The sequence below is a fragment of the Oncorhynchus nerka genome, linkage group LG15 (genome assembly GCF_034236695.1).
Source record: "Oncorhynchus nerka isolate Pitt River linkage group LG15, Oner_Uvic_2.0, whole genome shotgun sequence".
In the NCBI taxonomy this organism is placed as follows: domain Eukaryota; kingdom Metazoa; phylum Chordata; class Actinopteri; order Salmoniformes; family Salmonidae; genus Oncorhynchus; species Oncorhynchus nerka.
The window spans coordinates 98321134-98339690 of record NC_088410.1 but is presented as its reverse complement, the minus strand read 5'-3'; the positions used below and the strand labels follow the sequence as shown (position 1 = coordinate 98339690).

General features: G+C 39.3%; 1 protein-coding gene across 1 annotated transcript in view; it reads right to left on the bottom strand.

The window, feature by feature from the left end:
• LOC115127406 (dedicator of cytokinesis protein 3-like) overlaps positions 1-18557 on the bottom strand; it is a 311415-nt gene that overhangs the window by 37069 nt on the left and 255789 nt on the right. The window contains 5 exon segments of the mRNA XM_065000744.1: positions 482-623; positions 782-886; positions 1120-1206; positions 7303-7451; positions 11183-11276. Coding sequence (XP_064856816.1) covers positions 482-623; positions 782-886; positions 1120-1206; positions 7303-7451; positions 11183-11276 — 577 coding nt within the window.

Sequence of the window (18557 nt, the reverse complement as noted above, 5' to 3'; positions counted from 1 at the left end):
CAGTGTAGATGAAGGAAAGGAGACGAGGTTAAAGAAGGATTTTTAATTCTTGAGACAATTGAGACATGGATTGTGTATGTGTGTCATTCAGAGGGTGAATGGACAAGACAACTGCCTTTAAACGGGTAGTCAAGAACTGCAACGCTGCTGGGTTTTTCACGCTTCATTACAGTTTCCCGCGTGTATCAAGAATGGTCCACCACCCAAAGAATATTCAGCCATCTTGACACAACTGTGGGAATCATTGGAGTCAACTTGGGCCAGCATCCCTGGGGAATGCTTTCGACACCTTGTAGAGTTCCTGCCCCGACGAATTGAGGCTGTTCTGGGGGCAAAAAAGGGGGGTGCAACTCAATATTAGGAAGGTCTTCCACAGTGTACACACACACACACACACACACACACACACACACACACACACACACACACACACACACACACACAGTACAGTTCCCATTCTCACTTTGTTTCAGAAGGATACACTGGGCATCACACTGTAAGATGGCTTCGTCTGGTTGATTAGGGTGCTGCATGGCAATGGCTTGTGGGAATTCTCCCAGCATCCTTTGCTGGAAGGCTTCAAGCCGTTCGTAGTCATGACCGCGGCAGACAAACTCCTTGTTCTAGTGGCACAACATGGAAAAACCAGAATATTCAAAAGTATAAGGACATTGATTGTGTCTCAAATGACACCTTATTCCTTATGTATATCTGGTCCGAAATAGTGCCCTATCTAGGGAATAGGCTGTCATTTGAGCCCCATACAGTTGGATTGACTCACTCTTAGGAAGAAGGGGAACTTGCGTCCGTAGAAGCCCACCCTGAAGAACTCTGGCTCTAGACGTTGCTGCTCCATGATGCTGTCATAGTAAGCAGCTTCCATTTTCTGACCAAACACAATCATTATTATGTTCTACAAAATAAACATGTTGTGCAATTCTCACCTTGGTAACTCAAGTTAGGTTGCGACCTTCACCTTTCTCAATCAATCAATCAATCAATCAATCGATCAAATATATTTATAAAGCCCTTTTATTACATCAGGAGATGTCACAAAGTGCTTATACAGAATCCCAGCCTAAACCCCCACAATCTGCAGCGACTACAACATCTACTCACCCTTATCCAGCTGAGGCTTTGGTAGTCGTATAATGTCTCATACTGGAAAGCCAGCTCTCTGCACAACGGTACCCCGTATTCCCAGCACTGGAGAAACACACAGAGCAAAATAAACAACCACAGGGTGAAAATGGATCAGTCATTTGTTGGCTTTCAATAGGGACAAATACTGCTATTCATGGGTTTTGCACGTTGTGTCACAATGTCGTTATGAAGATTCTCTTTATTAATTATTGTTGCGTTCTACTCAATGCGTTCTCAATTGACGCTGATGAAGATGTCATCATAATTACATTATAGTGGCTCGGGAAAACACGCTGACCTTTCAAAATGAGGCAAACAATTAGTAAGTAAACCTTTTGTCATCATTGTGGTGCTCCCGAGTGGCGCAGCAGTCTAAAGGAACTGCATTTCAATGCAGGAGATGTCAATACAGACACCCTGGTTCGAATCCAGGCTGTATCACAACCGGCTGTGATTGTGGAGTCCCATAGGGGGGGGGTAAACAATTGGCCCAGCGTCGTCCGGGGTTTGGCCGGTGTAGGCCGTCATTGTAAATCAGAATTGGTTCTTTAACTGACTTGCCTAGTTAAATAAAAAGGTACAAATATATAATAATTGTGATTTCACAAGCTGTTGGGGTGATTCAAAAGGGTGCTGTGAGAGTAATGTTAAAACATAGCTTCCCTCTGCCCCTACGTCATTATAAAGGGTGCTGTGAGAGTAATGTTAAAACATAGCTTCCCTCTGCCCCTACGTCATTATAAAGGGTGCTGTGAGAGTAATGTTAAAACATAGCTTCCCTCTGCCCCTACGTCATTATAAAGGGTGCTGTGACAGTAATGTTAAAACATAGTTTCCCTCTGCCCCTACGTCATTATAAATGACATACAACGAAACCTTTAGATTAGATCTCTACAATATTATAACCTTAATATACTTGTTCTTGACAGTGTTGATGAAATAAAGGCGTTCATTTGCTGTGATCGTTGGTAGTTTAGACTGCGTAAATCTCGGTTGCATCTCTTCCATATTTGGTGTTGTGAGGTGGTACCGTTTGGCTGGACCAATCAAAATCAACTTGATACCTTCGTAATTTTCACATCCAAAATCCTTGGCTGTCTAAGCGCCAACTTTTATGTCATTAAAGAAAGATAAATATTATAAATAAATAGATAAATATGAATAAATATTAAAGATACTGCGTTTTGGAGGTGTCAATGGGAGAATGATATTTGGTACTAAATCGGTCAGCAGGTGTCGCTATTTTAAAAGGCAACTTTAAGGGTCATATATTGAAGCATGAAGAAGACAGGGAGATGGATTATACTATTGGTAGAGGTCAACCACATTCAATTCATTGTTGTAAATACTTATGCTTCCAACAACAAGTCAAGTAACTGTATTTTATTTAGAGACATTGAGAGGAAACTAAGTAAAATTATCCATTGGCCAAAGTAATATGGGGTGGAGATTTTAACACAGTATTACATGATAATCTAGATAGATGGCCTCCTGAGGACAGCAATTCTGTTTGTGAGATAAGGAATATATGTCCAAGGTTAGGTGTTCTAGATATTTGGAGATACAAGAACCCAAGATAAGATTATGTTTACATGGAGTACCAAAGATGTATCTATACAATCCCGTATTGATTTCTGACTGATACCTGAAGATATGGCTGACAAGGTTGATACAGTCTCGATTGAACCATCGATTTTAATAGACCACAAAGGGATATCAATAAAGATAAATATGGTTTGTCGACCAAAAAAAAGTTTGCTGGGTTGCTGGAAAATGAATAAGACATTACTAGAGAATTAAGTATTTAAGAAGTAGCAGGAATTATTAATAAATACTGGAATTGTGCCTGTGTTATGACAACAACCACCCGAGCCACTGCCTGTTCACCCCGCTATCATCCAGAAGGCGAGGTCAGTACAGGTGCATCAAAGCAGGAACAGATAGACTGAAAAACAGCTTCTATCTCAAGGCCATCAGACTGTTAAACAGCCGTCACTAACATTGAGTGGCTGCTGCCAACACACTGACTCAACTCCAGCCACTTTAAACAATGCCACTTCATATAATGTTTACATACCCTACATTACTCATCTCATATGTATATACTGTACTCTATACCATCTACTGCATATTGCCTATGCCGTTCGGCCATCGCTCATCCATATATTTTATGTACATATTCTTATTAATTCCTTTACACTTGCATGTATAAGGTAGTTGTTAGATACTTGTTAGATATTACTGCACGGTCGGAACTAGAAGCACAAGCATTTCGCTACACTCACATTAACATCTGCTAACCATGTGTACGTGACCAATAACATCTGCTAACCATGTGTACGTGACCAATAACATCTGCTAACCATGTGTACGTGACCAATAACATCTGCTAACCATGTGTACGTGACCAATAACATCTGCTAACCATGTGTACGTGACCAATAACATCTGCTAACCATGTGTACGTGACCAATAACATCTGCTAACCATGTGTACGTGACCAATAACATCTGCTAACCATGTGTATGTGACCAATAACATCTGCTAACCATGTGTACGTGACCAATAACATCTGCTAACCATGTGTATGTGACCAATAACATCTGCTAACCATGTGTATGTGACCAATAACATCTGCTAACCATGTGTATGTGACCAATAACATTTGATTTGATTTGGAAGTTACTGAGAGCTAATAAAATTTGATACAAGGCTTTTGGCTATTTCAATGAGGAAAGAAATTGCTTGTGCCAAGAGAGAGAAAAGATATGACATCATAAAGGGAATAATGGATTATACAAAAAAATAAATGAACCAACCAATCAGGAATTACTGGAGCTATCATCATTACACATGCAGTTAGACTGTATCCTCGAGGAAAAGGCTCGGGGAGCGTTTGTAAGATCAAGATGAAAATGGATGGAAGAGGGAGAGAAAAAAATACAGAATATTTCTTTAATTTAGAAAAAAAGGGGCAGGCGAAAAGACTTCCATATGTAAATGAATGATGAATAATACTCCCAATGAAAACCCAAAAGAAATCTCTCAGCATGTTGCCCAGTTTTCAGCCCAGTCAACTTCCAATATGGATATTTTCTTAGATAACGTAGCAAACATTGCTCAGAAGATAGATAATGATTTCAGCGATTTTTGTGATGATGAGTTATTGAAATTGAGATAAAAGACTGTATTAAAAGCTTTAAGGGCAATAGGTCTCCTGGAAATGATGGCTTAATAAGGTGAGTTTTATAAAACATTAAATGATAAATTGATTCCTTTCATTCTATGTTCCAAGAATCAATAGAAAAAGGGGAGTTACCGGCTTCCTTAAAAAGCAAGGTGTAATTACTTTGATTCCCAAACCTAATAAGGATACTCTTTATATAGACAACTGGAGACCCATTAGCCTGTTGAATAATGATGGGAAATTATTTGCCCTTGTATTTGCTAAGAAGTTGAAATAAGGCTTGCATCATATAATTGATGAAGAACAATCTGGTTTTATGCATGGTCGACACATTAGTAATAACATCAGGTTGATCTTAGATATGATTGACTATAATGACCTCATCCTTGATGATAGTTTTCTTATGTTTGTTGATTTTTATAAAGTTTTTGACATTGTAGAACATGAGTTTATGTTCAAAGCAATATGTTTTTTGGGGTTTGGTGACTTCTTTTTTGAAAGCAGGCCAAACTTTATATAGTGGTTGTACTAGCTCTGTAAAATTAGCTCACGGGACATCCCAAAGATTTAATATTGGCCGTGGTATTAGGCAGGGTTGTCCAATAAGTCCATTTGTATTTTTATTGGTTACTCAAATTATGGCCTTTCATATCAAGAAAGGGAATTTTCAAGGTGTTTCAGCACTTGGCAATGAATTTAAACTATGTCAACTGGCTGATGATACCACCATATTTTTAAGAGACAGAATGAGGTTTCCTGTATTGAAGACTTTTCCTTAGTTTCCTGTTAGAAAATTAATATCGATAAGTCAGTCTTATTTCCACTCAAGGATTGTGTTTTACAGGAAATATATGGTATCCCAATTAAAGATAAGGTTTCTTATCTTGGATTGTTATATGCAAGGATGAAAAACAAAGGAGTGAATTAAACTTTAACCCCATTATTGAGAAAACAAAGAAGAAGTTGAACCTCTGGTTGCTGAGAGATATTTCGTTATACGGTCGGGTTTTATTGTCCAAAGATGAAGGGTTATCCAGATCTGTTTATGTCTCGTTATCACTTGAATCACCCCCAAAAATGGCAAATGACTTAGATTCTATATAATTTTAATTGGTGGAACAAGCCTCACTATCTACGGAAAGATATTCTCACCAATACCCAAGAACAAGATCTTGAGGTTTTAGATTTCAATACTCTAAATAGTACTTTTAAAATAAATTGGATTCTGAAGTATGTTAAGAACCAGAACAGTATTTGGAATGTCTTCCCTAACTATTTATTTGACTCTGTTGGTGGTTTAGAATTTTAGCTTTTGATGTTGATAAAATCCCAGTAAAACTGGCCAAATTCCATAAGCAGGCAATTTTAGCTTGGATGTTAACGTATAAACCATTTTCCCCCTCACAGATACTTTCTATGGAACAACAAAGATATACAATTTAAAAACAAGTCTATTGTTTGTAACTGGGTTGAGAATAAAATGATTTTGGTTGGTCAGTTACTGAATGAGGATGGACATCTACTCTCATATGGTTTAATATTCCAATAACCTGGAAAGAATATGCAATTGTTTTTGATGCGATTCCAAGTGGGGGTTGTATCTTCTTTTAAATCCTCTGAGGTTGATGTAAGTAACATAGATTTACATGAAAATATATTAATAATAATATTATCATCAAAGATAAATGTAGCTATAAACAGATTAGGAACATTGTTTGTGATACTACAATTCCCTCAGCAAGATTATTTTGGTCAGATATCTACGGTGATATACAATGAGGGAAAGCATGGAAAATTGCTAACAAATATTGTATCAGTAACAAGGTAAAGTTTAAATTAAAATGTTACATAGAATTCATCCTGTGAAACATGTTTTGGAAAGATTCAAGCTGAATATTGACTATTAAATGTGATTTCTGTGGAATGGAGAAGGAGACCATTTTCATTCGTTTTTTTTACCTGTATAATATAGTATATTTTCTGGGATTGACATTTTGTTACAAAAAAAAATAGGACAATTTAATGGTTTTGATGTAATGATTTATTTCAGAAATTCTGGCATTGATAAAGATTTAGTATATTTAATTCAACTGCTAATAATATTAGGTACATTTCATATTCACAAATGCAAATGGACTAATTCAAAACCAAACTTTTTTCACTTTATAAATGAATTGAAATAATATGGCTAATAATACTTTAACTAAAATGAACAACAAAAAGGCAATTCAAACTTGTTGTATTATTAATGAATATGATTGGTTTGTTTAGGATTCCTGGCAATGTAAATAGTTTGTATGTATGCTTGTTTGCATTCCTCTTTTGTTTGTTAATATTTGTTATTAAAAATACAAAAAATAAAATAAAAGTCATTGCCTATATTGGCGATCAATTTACATTGAGAGGAGCGATTCAAAGGGAAAGACTTGAATGAAAACAGGAAAAGATGTCCTTCGCGGATCGTGTCTCCTGTTAAGTAGCTAAAGCTATACTTAGCTTTGTAAATACATTATATATTTAGTCCCTATTTATTTTTGTATTCAGTGGATTTCATTTAGAAAAAGCCCATGTTTTCACTCACGAACCTGCAGCCACTAGTTAGTTTGTCAGTTGAAGTCTGAAGTTAGCGCCGTTCTGCTGCGGAGCAGCGTCACCGAGTTCTATTGAGCAGCGACAGCATGTTGATGACGTTCCATTCCCTCTAAACATGCTGCATTCTCAGAGTAAATATTTTGTAACATTTGAACCCTACATGATAGAGACATGAGAGTTGGACTATTGTTTTTTTCTGGCATAATGCTCTATTAAATGCACATAAAAAACTTGAATTAATTAATACTTTTATGGGTGAACACCCTAGATTATAAGAAACGATTGATGACAGTTGATTTCCATTGTGTTCTCTCACCTACAATGTCCTTGTTGAAGTAGTGGATGACATTCCTGTGTTTTCCAGTATATATTCCACTTACCTTTCCCTTGTTGAAGTAGTGGATGACCTTGCGACTGAGGCCTTCTTTGCGATGCCACTCGCTCTGGGCTGGGTAGTGTAAGAACTCCCTTAGAGGCCTCTCTTCCCAATGCAGTAGCTCCCAGTACAACAGCAGGGTGAACGCAGCCTCTGTAGAGTAACATTTAGACAAACATATCGTTTATATACGTCACTAGGAACAACATATAGCCGGGTAGTGCAGGAACTCCCTCAGTGCAGTAGCTCCCAGTACAACAGTAGGGTAAATGGAGAGTTACATACTACATATAGTTTATACAGTACTTCATTGGGAACAACAGCTCCAAGTTCAGCAGCAGGGGGAAAACAGTCTCTGTATATCTATAGAAATAGAGTTATTAGACATTCCCTTTCAAGTTATAGGATATGAAGCCGTATTGACTGTACTCATGGGGAGTAAAGTATTTTAATTTGTAATATTTATTTATTTATTGAACAATTATTTAACTAGGCAAGTCAGTTAAGAACACATTCTTATTTACAAGTATGCTATTTATTTAAAAGTGCTATTTCAGAGATATTAGCTAGTACTAACGTTGCAAAGGGAAGGTATAAACTACTAGAATTTTGGTATCTTGAAAGGATTTTATGTAATCTATCACAAGACATCTAGTGGTTCTTTTTTGGGGTACTTCAGATTATCACTGGTGTCTGTAATTATCTCTGGCCCTATGTTTGGCCTTATCACACATAAAATGTATGATGATTTAAAATAAAGAATAGAATAGCAAAACAATATCCTAAATAGAAACCATCAACTTAGGTACTGGACTTCCTGACGGGCCGCCCCCAGGTAGGTGACAACATCTCCACCCCGCTGATCCTCAACACTGGGGCCCCACAAGGGTGCGTTCTCAGCCCCCTCCTGTACTCCCTGTTCACCCATGACTGCGTGGCCATGTACACCTCCAACTCAATCATCAAGTTTGCAGACGACACCACAGTGATAGGCCTGATTACCAACAACGATGAGACAGCCTACAGGGAGGAGATGAGGGCCCTCGGAGTGTGGTGTCAGGAAAATAACCTCACACTCAATGTCAACAAAACAAAGGAGATGATTGTGGACTTCAGGAAACAGCAGAGGGAGCACCCCCCTATCCACATCAAAGGGACAGTAGTGGAGAGGGTAGTAAGTTTTATCACGGACAAACAGAATTGGTCCACCTACACAGACAGCGTGGTGAAGAAGGCGAGGCAGCGCCTCTTCAACCTCATTAGGCTGAAGAAATTTGACTTGTCATCAAAAGCACTCACAAACTTTTACAGATGCACAATCGAGAGCATCCTGTTGGGCTGTATCACCGCCCGGTACGGCAACTGCTCCGCCCACAACCGTAAGGCTCTCCAGAGGGTAGTGAGGTCTGCACAACGCATCACCGGGGGCAAACTACCTGCCCTCCAGGACACCTACACCACCCGATGTCACAGGAAGGCCAAAAAGATCATCAAGGACAACAACCACCCAAGCCACAGCCTGTTCACCCCGCTATCATCCAGAAGGCGAGGTCAGTACAGGTGAATCAAAGCAGGGACCGAGAGACTGAAAAACAGCTTCTATCTCAAGGCCATCAGACTGTTAAACAGCCATCACTAACATTGAGTGGCTGCTGCCAACACACTGACTCAACTCCAGCCACTTTAATAATGAAAACATTTTATGTAATAAATGTATCACTAGCCACTTTAAACAATGCCACTTCATATAATGTTTGCATACCCTACATTACTCTCATATCTCATATGTATATACTGTACTCGATACCATCTCCTGCATCTTGCCTATGCCGTTCGGCCATCGCTCATTCATATATTTTTATGTACATATTCTTACTCATTCCTTTACACTTGTGCGTATAAGGTAGTTGTTGTGAAATTGTTAGGTTAGATTACTCGTTGGTTATTACTGCATTGTCGTAACTAGAAGCACAAGCATTTCGCTACACTCACATTAACCTCTTCAACCTATGGGGGCGCTATATCATTATTGGATAAAAAGACGTGCCCGTTTTAAGCGCAATATTTTGTCACGAAAAGATGCTCGACTCTGCATGGAATTGACAGCCTTGGAAAGACAAAACTCTGACGTTTCCAAAACTGCAAATATATTATCTGTGAGTGCCCCAGAACTAATGCTACAGGCGAAACCAAGATGAAGTTTCATACAGGAAATGCCCCAGATTCTGAAGGCGCTGTGTTCCAATGTCTCCTTATATGGCTGTGAATGCGCCAGGAATGAGCCTGCGCTTTCTGTCGTTTCCCCGAGGTGTCTGCAGCATTGTGACGTGTTTGTAGGCATATCATTGGAAGATTGACCATAAGAGACTACATTTACCTGGTGTCCCGCCAGGTGTCCTGGGTCGAAATTATTGCGTAATCTGTAGGTCCATGCGCGTTCCGTTTCTTCAGAAGAGAAAGTCAAATGCCACGATGGATTTTATCGTCGATAGATATGTGAAAAACACCTTGAGGATTGATTCTAAACATCGGTTTGCCATGTTTCTGTCGATATTATGGATTTAATTTGGAAAAAAGTTTGCGTTTTAATGACTTAATATATATATATTTTTTTTCCTTACCCAAACGTGATGAACAAAACGGAGCGATTAGTCGACACAAATAATATTTTTTGTAAAAACGGAACATTTGCGATCTAACAGAGTCTCCTATTTGAATGCTTTTCTGGTTTTTGTGAAAATGTTGCCTGCTGAATGCTAACGCTAAATGCTACGTTAGCTATCAATACTGTTACATAAATGCTTGTTTTGCAATGGTTGAGAAGCATATTTTGAAAATCTGAGAGGTTGCAAGTTCGAATCCCCGAGCTGACAAGGTACAAATCTGTCGTTCTGCCCCTGAACAGGCAGTTAACCCACTGTTCCTAGGCCGTCATTGAAAATAAGAATTTGTTCTTAACTGACTTGCCTAGTAAAATAAAGGTAAAATTAAAATTTAAAACTGGCAACAGCTCTGGTGGACATTCCTGCAGTCAGCATGCCAATTGCACACAATGTATATAGACTCTTTCCACTTTTCTACTGTGTTATTGACTTGTTAATTGTTTACTCCATGTGTAACTCTGTGTTGTCTGTTCACACTGCTATGCTTTATCTTGGCCAGGTCGCAGTTGTAAATGAGAACTTGTTCTCAACTAGCCTACCTGGTTAAATAAAGGTGAAATAAAAATAAAATAAAAATTCCTACAAAACATGAGACATCTACGGCATTGTGTTGTTTGACAAAACTGCACATTTTAGAGTGGCCTTTTACTGTCCACCAGCACAAGGTGCACCTGTGCACAAGGTGCACAAACAAGGGACGTAAAACACATCTGTGCACATTTCTGGGATATTTTATTTCAGCTCAGGAAACACGGGACCTGTTACACGTTACGTTTATATTTTTGTTCAGTGTATATATGAATAACTTTTAAAAAACAAACATGTATTCAAGTATAAATCCCCCACATTTTTGATAGATTGACATAGATTTTCAGTTTTTTTTAACCAAAAGTACTGAAGATTCCGGTAACTTTGGTAAATTACAGGTAGCTTAGCAACCATAGCTAGTACACTCTTTCCCTTTGTGAGTGAATAGGTTTGTGTGTGAGTATCATACCTGTGTAGTTGTCAGCCTGGAGGTGCATGCTACACAGCTTGTGGATGTTGTATTACCTGTGTAGTTGTCAGCCTGGAGGTGCATGCTACACAGCTTGTGGGTGTTGTATTACCTGTGAAGTTGTCAGCCTGGAGGTGCATGTCACACAGCTTGTGGGTGTTGTATTACCTGTGAAGTTGTCAGCCTGGAGGTGCATGCTACACAGCTTGTGGGTGTTGTATTACCTGTGAAGTTGTCAGCCTGGAGGTGCATGTCACACAGCTTGTGGATATAGCGGATGTACATCTCCTCCTTGTTGATCTCTGACTTGTAGAAGTTCTAGGGAACAAACAGACACAATATATTAAAAACAAGACAAACCCTTTACAGGTTGTGGGTTGTCTTACCAGCAGGTTGACAGTACAGACAGAGTCTACAGTATCTTACCAGCAGGTTGACAGTACAGACAGAGTCTATAGTATGTTACCAGTTGACAGTACAGACAGAGTCTATAGTATCTTACCAGCAGGTTGACAGTACAGACAGAGTCTATAGTATGTTACCAGTTGACAGTACAGACAGAGTCTATAGTATCTTACCAGCAGGTTGACAGTACAGACAGAGTCTATAGTATGTTACCAGTTGAAAGTACAGACAGAGTCTACAGTATGTTACCAGCAGGTTGACAGTACAGACAGAGTCTACAGTATCTTACCAACAGGTTGACAGTACAGACAGAGTCTACAGTATGTTACCAGTTGACAGTACAGACAGAGTCTATAGTATGTTACCAGTTGACAGTACAGACAGAGTCTATAGTATCTTACCAGTTGACAGTACAGACAGAGTCTATAGGATCTTACCAGTTGACAGTACAGCCAGAGTCTATAGTATGTTACCAGTTGACAGTACAGACAGAGTCTACAGTATGTTACCAGTTGACAGTACAGACAGAGTCTACAGTATGTTACCAGTTGACAGTACAGACAGAGTCTATAGTATCTTACCAGTTGACAGTACAGACAGAGTCTATAGTATGTTACCAGTTGACAGTACAGACAGAGTCTATAGTATGTTACCAGTTGACAGTACAGACAGAGTCTATAGTATCTTACCAACAGGTTGACAGTACAGACAGAGTCTATAGTATCTTACCAGCAGGTTGACAGTACAGACAGAGTCTATAGTATCTTACCAACAGGTTGACAGTACAGACAGAGTCTACAGTATGTTACCAGTTGACAGTACAGACAGAGTCTATAGTATGTTACCAGTTGACAGTACAGACAGAGTCTATAGTATGTTACCAGTTGACAGTACAGACAGAGTCTATAGTATGTTACCAGTTGACAGTACAGACAGAGTCTATAGTATCTTACCAACAGGTTGACAGTACAGACAGAGTCTATAGTATGTTACCAGTTGACAGTACAGACAGAGTCTACAGTATCTTACCAGCAGGTTGACAGAACAGACAGAGTCTACAGTATGTTACCAGTTGACAGTACATACAGAGTCTATAGTATGTTACCAGTTGACAGTACAGACAGAGTCTACAGTATGTTACCAGTTGACAGTACAGACAGAGTCTATAGTATGTTACCAGTTGACAGTACAGACAGAGTCTATAGTATCTTACCAGTTGACAGTACAGACAGAGTCTATAGGATCTTACCAGTTGACAGTACAGACAGAGTCTATAGTATGTTACCAGTTGACAGTACAGACAGAGTCTATAGTATGTTACCAGTTGACAGTACAGACAGAGTCTATAGTATCTTACCAACAGGTTGACAGTACAGACAGAGTCTATAGTATGTACCAGTTGACAGTACAGACAGAGTCTATAGTATGTTACCAGTTGACAGTACAGACAGAGTCTACAGTATGTTACCAGTTGACAGTACAGACAGAGTTTATAGTATGTTACCAGTTGACAGTACAGACAGAGTCTATAGTATGTTACCAGTTGACAGTACAGACAGAGTCTACAGTATGTTACCAGTTGACAGTACAGACAGAGTCTATAGTATGTTACCAGTTGACAGTACAGACAGAGTCTATAGTATGTTACCAGTTGACAGTACAGACAGAGTCTATAGTATGTTACCAGTTGACAGTACAGACAGAGTCTACAGTATGTTACCAGTTGACAGTACAGACAGAGTCTACAGTATCTTACCAACAGGTTGACAGTACAGACAGAGTCTACAGTATGTTACCAGTTGATAGTACAGACAGAGTCTATAGTATGTTACCAGTTGACAGTACAGACAGAGTCTATAGTATCTTACCAACAGGTTGACAGTACAGACAGAGTCTACAGTATGTTACCAGTTGACAGTACAGACAGAGTCTATAGTATCTTACCAACAGGTTGACAGTACAGACAGAGTCTATAGTATCTTACCAACAGGTTGACAGTACAGACAGAGTCTATAGTATGTTACCAGTTGACAGTACAGACAGAGTCTATAGTATGTTACCAGTTGACAGTACAGACAGAGTCTATAGTATCTTACCAACAGGTTGACAGTACAGACAGAGTCTACAGTATGTTACCAGTTGACAGTACAGACAGAGTCTATAGTATCTCACCAACAGGTTGACAGTACAGACAGAGTCTATAGTATGTTACCAGTTGACAGTACAGACAGAGTCTATAGTATCTTACCAACAGGTTGACAGTACAGACAGAGTCTATAGTATGTTACCAGTTGACAGTACAGACAGAGTCTATAGTATCTCACCAACAGGTTGACAGTACAGACAGAGTCTATAGTATGTTACCAGTTGACAGTACAGACAGAGTCTATAGTATCTTACCAACAGGTTGACAGTACAGCCAGAGTCTACAGTATGTTACCAGTTGACAGTACAGACAGAGTCTATAGTATGTTACCAGTTGACAGTACAGACAGAGTCTATAGTATGTTACCAGTTGACAGTACAGACAGAGTCTATAGTATGTTACCAGTTGACAGTACAGACAGAGTCTACAGTATGTTACAAGTTGACAGTACAGACACAGTCTATAGTATGTTACCAGTTGACAGTACAGACAGAGTCTATAGTATGTTACCAGTTGACAGTACAGACAGAGTCTACAGTATGTTACCAGTTGACAGTACAGACAGAGTCTATAGTATGTTACCAGTTGACAGTACAGACAGAGTCTATAGTATCTTACCAACAGGTTGACAGTACAGACAGAGTCTATAGTATCTTACCAACAGGTTGACAGTACAGACAGAGTCTATAGTATGTTACCAGTTGACAGTACAGACAGAGTCTATAGTATCTTACCAACAGGTTGACAGTACAGACAGAGTCTATAGTACCTTACCAACAGGTTGACAGTACAGACAGAGTCTATAGTATGTTACCAGTTGACAGTACAGACAGAGTCTATAGTATCTTACCAGCAGGTTGACAGTACAGACAGAGTCTATAGTATGTTACCAGTTGACAGTACAGACAGAGTCTATAGTATCTTACCAGCAGGTTGACAGTACAGACAGAGTCTATAGTATGTTACCAGTTGAAAGTACAGACAGAGTCTACAGTATGTTACCAGCAGGTTGACAGTACAGACAGAGTCTACAGTATCTTACCAACAGGTTGACAGTACAGACAGAGTCTACAGTATGTTACCAGTTGACAGTACAGACAGAGTCTATAGTATGTTACCAGTTGACAGTACAGACAGAGTCTATAGTATCTTACCAGTTGACAGTACAGACAGAGTCTATAGGATCTTACCAGTTGACAGTACAGACAGAGTCTATAGTATGTTACCAGTTGACAGTACAGACAGAGTCTACAGTATGTTACCAGTTGACAGTACAGACAGAGTCTACAGTATGTTACCAGTTGACAGTACAGACAGAGTCTATAGTATCTTACCAGTTGACAGTACAGACAGAGTCTATAGTATGTTACCAGTTGACAGTACAGACAGAGTCTATAGTATGTTACCAGTTGACAGTACAGACAGAGTCTATAGTATCTTACCAACAGGTTGACAGTACAGACAGAGTCTATAGTATCTTACCAGCAGGTTGACAGTACAGACAGAGTCTATAGTATCTTACCAACAGGTTGACAGTACAGACAGAGTCTACAGTATGTTACCAGTTGACAGTACAGACAGAGTCTACAGTATGTTACCAGTTGACAGTACAGACAGAGTCTATAGTATGTTACCAGTTGACAGTACAGACAGAGTCTATAGTATGTTACCAGTTGACAGTACAGACAGAGTCTATAGTATGTTACCAGTTGACAGTACAGACAGAGTCTATAGTATCTTACCAACAGGTTGACAGTACAGACAGAGTCTATAGTATGTTACCAGTTGACAGTACAGACAGAGTCTACAGTATCTTACCAGCAGGTTGACAGAACAGACAGAGTCTACAGTATGTTACCAGTTGACAGTACATACAGAGTCTATAGTATGTTACCAGTTGACAGTACAGACAGAGTCTACAGTATGTTACCAGTTGACAGTACAGACAGAGTCTACAGTATGTTACCAGTTGACAGTACAGACAGAGTCTATAGTATGTTACCAGTTGACAGTACAGACAGAGTCTATAGTATCTTACCAGTTGACAGTACAGACAGAGTCTATAGGATCTTACCAGTTGACAGTACAGACAGAGTCTACAGTATGTTACCAGTTGACAGTACAGACAGAGTCTATAGTATGTTACCAGTTGACAGTACAGACAGAGTCTATAGTATCTTACCAACAGGTTGACAGTACAGACAGAGTCTATAGTATGTTACCAGTTGACAGTACAGACAGAGTCTACAGTATCTTACCAGCAGGTTGACAGAACAGACAGAGTCTACAGTATGTTACCAGTTGACAGTACATACAGAGTCTATAGTATGTTACCAGTTGACAGTACAGACAGTATGTTACCAGTTGACAGTACAGACAGAGTGTTACCAGTTGACAGTACAGACAGAGTTTATAGTATGTTACCAGTTGACAGTACAGACAGAGTCTATAGTATGTTACCAGTTGACAGTACAGACAGAGTCTACAGTATGTTACCAGTTGACAGTACAGACAGAGTCTATAGTATGTTACCAGTTGACAGTACAGACAGAGTCTATAGTATGTTACCAGTTGACAGTACAGACAGAGTCTATAGTATGTTACCAGTTGACAGTACAGACAGAGTCTACAGTATGTTACCAGTTGACAGTACAGACAGAGTCTACAGTATCTTACCAACAGGTTGACAGTACAGACAGAGTCTACAGTATGTTACCAGTTGACAGTACAGACAGAGTCTATAGTATGTTACCAGTTGACAGTACAGACAGAGTCTATAGTATCTTACCAACAGGTTGACAGTACAGACAGAGTCTACAGTATGTTACCAGTTGACAGTACAGACAGAGTCTATAGTATCTTACCAACAGGTTGACAGTACAGACAGAGTCTATAGTATCTTACCAACAGGTTATAGTATCTTACCAGGTTGACAGTACAGACAGAGTCTATAGTATGTTACCAGTTGACAGTACAGACAGAGTCTATAGTATGTTACCAGTTGACAGTACAGACAGAGTCTATAGTATCTTACCAACAGGTTGACAGTACAGACAGAGTCTACAGTATGTTACCAGTTGACAGTACAGACAGAGTCTATAGTATCTCACCAACAGGTTGACCAACAGGTTGACAGTACAGACAGAGTCTATAGTATGTTACCAGTTGACAGTACAGACAGAGTCTATAGTATCTTACCAACAGGTTGACAGTACAGACAGAGTCTATAGTATGTTACCAGTTGACAGTACAGACAGAGTCTATAGTATCTCACCAACAGGTTGACAGTACAGACAGAGTCTATAGTATGTTACCAGTTGACAGTACAGACAGAGTCTATAGTATCTTACCAACAGGTTGACAGTACAGCCAGAGTCTACAGTATGTTACCAGTTGACAGTACAGACAGAGTCTATAGTATGTTACCAGTTGACAGTACAGACAGAGTCTATAGTATGTTACCAGTTGACAGTACAGACAGAGTCTATAGTATGTTACCAGTTGACAGTACAGACAGAGTCTACAGTATGTTACCAGTTGACAGTACAGACAGAGTCTATAGTATGTTACCAGTTGACAGTACAGACAGAGTCTATAGTATGTTACCAGTTGACAGTACAGACAGAGTCTACAGTATGTTACCAGTTGACAGTACAGACAGAGTCTATAGTATGTTACCAGTTGACAGTACAGACAGAGTCTATAGTATCTTACCAACAGGTTGACAGTACAGACAGAGTCTATAGTATCTTACCAACAGGTTGACAGTACAGACAGAGTCTATAGTATGTTACCAGTTGACAGTACAGACAGAGTCTATAGTATCTTACCAACAGGTTGACAGTACAGACAGAGTCTATAGTATGTTACCAACAGGTTGTATGTTACAGTTGACAGTACAGACAGAGTCTATAGTATGTTACCAGTTGACAGTACAGACAGAGTCTATAGTATGTTACCAGTTGACAGTACAGACAGAGTCTACAGTATGTTACCAACAGGTTGACAGTACAGACAGAGTCTATAGTATGTTACCAGTTGACAGTACAGACAGAGTCTATAGTATGTTACCAGTTGACAGTACAGACAGAGTCTACAGTATGTTACCAGTTGACAGTACAGACAGAGTCTATAGTATCTTACCAACAGGTTGACCAGTACAGCAGACAGAGTCTATAGTATGTTACCAGTTGACAGTACAGACAGAGTCTATAGTATGTTACCAGTTGACAGTACAGACAGAGTCTACAGTATGTTACCAGTTGACAGTACAGACAGAGTCTATAGTATGTTACCAGTTGACAGTACAGACAGAGTCTATAGTATGTTACCAACAGGTTGACAGTACAGACAGAGTCTATAGTATCTTACCAACAGGTTGACAGTACAGACAGAGTCTATAGTATCTTACCAACAGGTTGACAGTACAGACAGAGTCTATAGTATGTTACCAGTTGACAGTACAGACAGAGTCTATAGTATGTTACCAGTTGACAGTACAGACAGAGTCTATAGTATCTCACCAACAGGTTGACAGTACAGCCAGAGTCTACAGTATGTTACCAGTTGACAGTACAGACAGAGTCTATAGTATGTTACCAGTTGACAGTACAGACAGAGTCTACAGTATGTTTCCAGTTGACAGTACAGACAGAGTCTACAGTATGTTACCAGTTGACAGTACAGACAGAGTCTATAGTATCTCACCAACAGGTTGACAGTACAGACAGAGTCTATAGTATGTTACCAGTTGACAGTACAGACAGAGTCTATAGTATCTTACCAACAGGTTGACAGTACAGACAGAGTCTACAGTATGTTATGTTGACCAGTTGACAGTACAGTACAGACAGAGTCTATAGTATCTTACCAACAGGTTGACAGTACAGCCAGAGTCTACAGTATGTTACCAGTTGACAGTACAGACAGAGTCTATAGTATGTTACCAGTTGACAGTACAGACAGAGTCTATAGTATGTTACCAGTTGACAGTACAGACAGAGTCTATAGTATGTTACCAGTTGACAGTACAGACAGAGTCTATAGTA